This window comes from Phocoena sinus, chromosome 3 (genome assembly GCF_008692025.1).
Source record: "Phocoena sinus isolate mPhoSin1 chromosome 3, mPhoSin1.pri, whole genome shotgun sequence".
Taxonomy (NCBI): Eukaryota; Metazoa; Chordata; class Mammalia; order Artiodactyla; family Phocoenidae; genus Phocoena; species Phocoena sinus.
Genome location: NC_045765.1, coordinates 13,330,081 through 13,335,267, shown reverse-complemented (window position 1 = coordinate 13,335,267; position 5,187 = coordinate 13,330,081). Strand labels below are relative to the sequence as shown.

The following is a 5,187-nucleotide window of genomic DNA, read 5'->3' as shown; positions in this document are numbered from 1 at the left end:
CTGTGTTGTTAGATTCGTTGTCATGAGTCTCCTCACTTACGTGAGTCAGTAAAGGCACCAGGCCTGCTGGCAGCTGTAGGACCTCAAGCGTCTCCCAGCACCTCCTGAGCCTCAGTTTCCCCGCCCTGAAGGGCTTCCTTGAGGGAGAGCGTCTCAAAGACTTAACATTTCTTGCTGTCATCATGCAAGGTTTTTGACAGAGTGGTGGGCATAACAGTGGATCAGGCTTGGTGGGTTCGCAGAAAATGAGGAGCTGAGTCCGGGGAAAGCCACTCTGAGCTCGCGGGACCCAGTTAACCTCATCCACCTAGGATTCTGTGGACCCCTCTGTGGCTGCGGGGGCCCATCTCCCCATCCATCAGGGATCCCTGCAGGCCCCGGATGCCGCCCCCGCTCTAGGTCCTCCTTGTGCTCCCGCAGGCGGGAGCCCACGGGGTGCCCCGGGGATCCCTGAGCGTCACGCTGCTGTTGTGGAGCGTGTGTTGACGCCGTCGCCGGGGAGACAGGCGGGGGCGGGCCCGGGCCGGGGGCGCCGCCTAGCAGCGCACGATGGGCCGAGCCGGCCGCTCAGGGCCCTGGCGGCCTCAGTGGCCACTGCCGCCGCCGCCCGCCGGCTTATATACCGCGGCTAAATTTAGGCTGCGCCCGGAGCTCGTCCCCATCCGGGACGCGTTTCCGCCGCCGCCGCCTTGGCCCGGCCCCCGCGCGCGCCGCGCCTATAAGGCTTGGGCGGGCCCGGCCGCTGCCCGCAGAGCCGTCCCCACCCGCCCGCGTCCCGACCAGCCCGGCTCCGGGCAGCCACTCACCGGTGTCCCGAATCCGCGTCAGCCCCGGGTCCCAGCCATGGCGCTGAGCGAGCCCATCCTACCGTCCTTCTCCACTTTCGCCAGCCCGTGCCGGGAGCGCGGCCTGCAGGAGGTGAGGGCGGCAGGGACCGCGGGCGGCGGGGGCGGCTGGCTCAGGGTAGTAGAACGTGGGCTGCGGGGTAGTAGAACGCAGGCGGCAGGGACAGCGGGCTTAGGGTAGTAGAACGCAGGCAGCGGGCAGCGATCCCCGGCCCCACCGCGCGCTCACGCCCGCGCCTATCGCTCTGTCACCCGCAGCGCTGGCCGCGCGCAGAGCCCGAGGCAGGCGGCACGGACGACGACCTCAACAGCGTGCTGGACTTCATCCTGTCCATGGGGCTGGACGGCCTGGGCGCTGAGTCCGCCCCGGAGCCGCCGCCGCCGCCCCCGCCGCCTGCGTTCTACTACACTGAGCCCGGCGCCCCTCCTCCCTACGGCGCCCCCGCGGGCGGTTTGGTGTCCGAGCTACTGCGGCCCGAGCTGGACGTGCCGCCGGGGCCAGCACTGCACGGTCGCTTCCTGCTGGCGCCGCCGGGCCGCCTGGTGAAAGCCGAACCCCCCGAGGCAGACGGCGGCGGCGGCTACGGCTGCGCGCCGGGCCTGGCCCGCGGACCTCGGGGCCTCAAGCGCGAGGGTGCCCCGGGCCCGGCAGCTGCGTGCATGCGAGGCCCCGGGGGCCGCCCCCCGCCACCGCCCGACACGCCACCGCTCAGCCCAGACGGCCCCGCGCGCCTCCCCGCGCCCGGCCCGCGCGCCCCCTTCCCGCCTCCCTTCGGTGGCCCCGGCTTCGGCGCGCCCGGGCCCGGCCTGCATTACGCGCCGCCCGCGCCCGCCGCCTTCGGCCTCTTCGACGACGCGGCTGCCGCCGCCGCAGCTCTGGGCTTGGCGCCGCCAGCCGCCCGAGGTCTCCTCACGCCGCCCGCGTCTCCGCTGGAGCTGCTGGAGGCCAAGCCCAAGCGCGGCCGGCGGTCCTGGCCGCGCAAACGCACCGCCACGCACACCTGCAGTTACGCGGGCTGCGGCAAGACCTATACCAAGAGCTCCCACCTCAAGGCGCACCTGCGCACGCATACAGGTGGGCAGCGAGCACGGGCTGGGGACCAATGCGGGGGGAGCTGGAGGAAGGGCGTGCTTAGGAGCCCCCCCAGAGGGCGTGGCCCAGAGGTTGGGGAGGGGGCAAGGTCTTAGCCCCCTGGGGCTTGGCTGGGGGCGTGGCTCCGGACCCTGGGGACGGGGCGCGCGCTTAGGACCCTCCTGGGGATGTCGCTCGGTACTTTGGGCAGGCATGCACACTTACGAAACCTAGGGGGATGCTATGTCTCAGACTGTCGGGGGGGAAGGTGCAAGCTTAGGAGCCCCCCGGGGGCGTGGCTGAAAGACACTGCAGAGCGGACTGTGCGCGCTTAGGACCCCTGGGGAGTGAGGATCAGGAGACCCGGGAATGGGAGATAACGTGCCTAGGATCTCTAGAGGTTCAAAACATAGCGGGGCGCCCTTCAGAGAGCTGGTTAGGGGTAGGTTGTGCGCTCCCGAGTAGCCACTAATCAGGGTGAGTGTCTGTGAGTATCAGAGCCACAGGCGGGAGGGAAACTAAGGCCGGCTCTCGCCCCCTCCCTGCAGGCGAAAAGCCCTATCACTGCAACTGGGACGGTTGCGGCTGGAAGTTTGCGCGATCCGACGAACTCACGCGCCACTACCGCAAGCACACGGGCCACCGGCCCTTCCAGTGCCACCTGTGCGACCGTGCCTTCTCACGCTCGGACCACCTGGCTCTGCACATGAAGCGGCACATGTAGCCTGGACGCCCCCCGCCCACCCGCGCGCGGCCGTGGCGGGTCCCACGCGCCGGGCACGGCCCCCTTCCAAACTGTGACTGGTATTTATTGGGCCCAGAGGACCGGGCCGGGCACAGCGTGGCCACCGAGGGGGCTCCCCCCACGACGACGACGGCGACGCCCGGCCCCCATCAGAGACTGAAGGCCCGGTGGGAGAAGACCACAATCCTCCTTGACGAGTTTTGTTTTCAAAATGGTGCAATAATTAAGTGTCGTCTTCCCCCCTGCCGGGTCTACACTAGAGGATCGAGGCTTGATGCCTCGTGAAAAATACAGCCTTAATTTGTACTGTGCAACATTTTTTATAATATTGTACATAATGACTGTGACAGATATTGTATTACTGTAAATAGGAAGACAGGTGGGCATTTTGACTGCCTGGTTCATTTTTATAAGATTTTGCTGTTTTTTAATTAAAAAAAAAGTTTTGCATCTTTTGAAAAAAATCACAGCACTGGTCTGGCTGCTTGGAAGCTGGGGGCTTGGGACACGTGGGAGGGGCTGGGGGGAGCGGGCAGCTTTGATGGAGGGCAGCCTGGCAGAGGCAGGGTGAAGTGGGTCCTGCCCTGGCCAGCATCTGAGGTTGCCAGCTGCAGCCCCCAGCTGCCAGGAACCTGTGGGTTTTTCTATAAATTTAAACACTGCCTTTTAGGACTGAGGGAGAGTTATTTTAAGGTTGTTCCCTGAGCCATAAATTGCCTCTTTTTCCCCAGAGCTGGAGAAACTGCTGGTCCCACTGACGTGGCCTCCCCTGGGCTGAAAAAAGCCTTACCTCCTTTTGGAAGCTTCTGAGGTTTTAGCCAAACTTCTGTAGTGTGCAGACTTTTTTTTTTTTTTTTTCCTTCAGAAGGGGCAAAATGCTGAGTTTCTGACCTGTTTTGCCTTTCACCAGTCTTGCCTTTTAGCAGAATTTTTTTTTATTATTTTTAAGATGAGTTCCCCATCCTGTTAGAAAAAAATGAAATCCACGTTTGAGGGTCATGGATGGTGAGTACGCTTTTCCAGATGAGCAGAGGCCCAGAGAGGTAGCTATGGAGCAGTGGTGTCAGGGTGCCAGCCTGGTCTGGCTGCCTCCCTGGGGTCCCTGAATCCCACTAGAGGGATTTCTGCAACAACCCACCTGTTGCTGGTGGTGGAGGGTTATAAGACCCTCTCCTGCAGCTGCCCTTGTGTGAAGGAATCACATCAGAGCCCCAGCCTTGCCGGCTGGAGGCGACCACTCCAGAAATGTACCTCGTGAGCAAGGGAGGACCCCTGTACAGCACCCTGAATACCTCAATCAGGCGAGGAGGTGCCTCTCCCTGGCAGGTTCCCCCTCCTCTTCCCCCTTCTGGGGGCCCTGGGTGGGTAACCATGGCCACTAACAATTGCATAAGTTCTTTCCAGAAAGTGAAAATAGCTTGTAAGCAGCGCCTGTTTTAAAACACTCTTGCCCTATTGCGACAGAGGCTGGGATTTCCTCCCTTCCTCCCTCTCTTCATCCTTCCTCCCCACCCCCTACCCCTGACGGCAGCCCTGGAAACAGCTGAGAGCGTTTGGTAATCCACAAAAAGCAGAAATGGGAGATGACAATCTGATGCATCTTTCTCGAGTAAAGAGCCTGGGCCCACTTCCGCTGACGATGGGATGTGTGAGTGTGCGTGTGTGTGAGCCTCTGTACCCTCTCTCTGCAGCTTTTGCAAAAAACGATCCCAGAGCAGAGCACTGGCCCCCTCAATCCGTGGAAACGCCCCTCTTTGCTCAGAGCTGGTTTCAGAGGCAGTAGGAGTAGAAGACTCGCAAGAGATTTTAAATAATTTTTTGGTACGGTCCTCCAGTCTTTCTCGTTGAGTTTTTAAACTTACGGGTAAAGCCATGTTTCTGGCTTGCTCGAAAACACCTCCCAGAGGCCTCTGAATCCAATGAGAGGCCACTTGTAAGGGGACGGAAGCTGCTGAGTTTCTGTTTCCTGAGTGCCTCCAACTGATACAGTAGAAAGTGTCAGGCTCCTACACAGCATTATGTTTCAGCAAGACACGTTTCAGCAAGACACGGGGCCGGCAAAGAGCTGGCTTGCACTGATTAATGCAGAAACACTCCCTCATCGTGTTCTCTGCCCCTTTCTGAAACCCAGATGTTGACTTCCGTCAAACAGCTTCTGGATGGGTGGCTCTCAGCCAGTTGCAACCCAGTCTTGAGATATTTGGGGTTTTCACAAGTGGGGGATGCTGCTAGCATCTAGTGGGCGGGAGCCAGGGAGGCTGCAGAAACATCGTAGAAGGCACAAGGTAGCCCCCTCCACAAAGAACCATTCGGTCTCAGTGCCGTTAGTGCCGCGGCTGAAACACCTGCTCGAGTTCCTAAAAGATCATCATCGTTCATCCCTTTTACTAGCAAGGAGGGGGCTCCATCCCAGGAAGCAAGTTTCCATGACAGATGCCACCCAGAGAAAAGTATGAATAAAACCTCACTGCTGGGCCCTGTCCCCATCCCTGTGACAAGACACAGAACATTCCTTCCTGGTGTCC

At 61.2% G+C, this 5,187-nt stretch overlaps 1 protein-coding gene across 1 annotated transcript; it reads left to right on the top strand.

Annotated features, from left to right (window-relative positions):
- Positions 1–731: 731 nt before the first annotated feature.
- Positions 732–3,131, top strand: KLF2 (Kruppel like factor 2). The gene is made up of 3 exons (XM_032628585.1): positions 732–918; positions 1,104–1,920; positions 2,466–3,131. The coding sequence occupies exons 1-3, from the start codon at positions 844–846 to the stop codon at positions 2,639–2,641; spliced, it is 1,068 nt and encodes a 355-aa protein (XP_032484476.1). The 5' UTR covers positions 732–843; the 3' UTR covers positions 2,642–3,131.
- Positions 3,132–5,187: the final 2,056 nt, after the last annotated feature.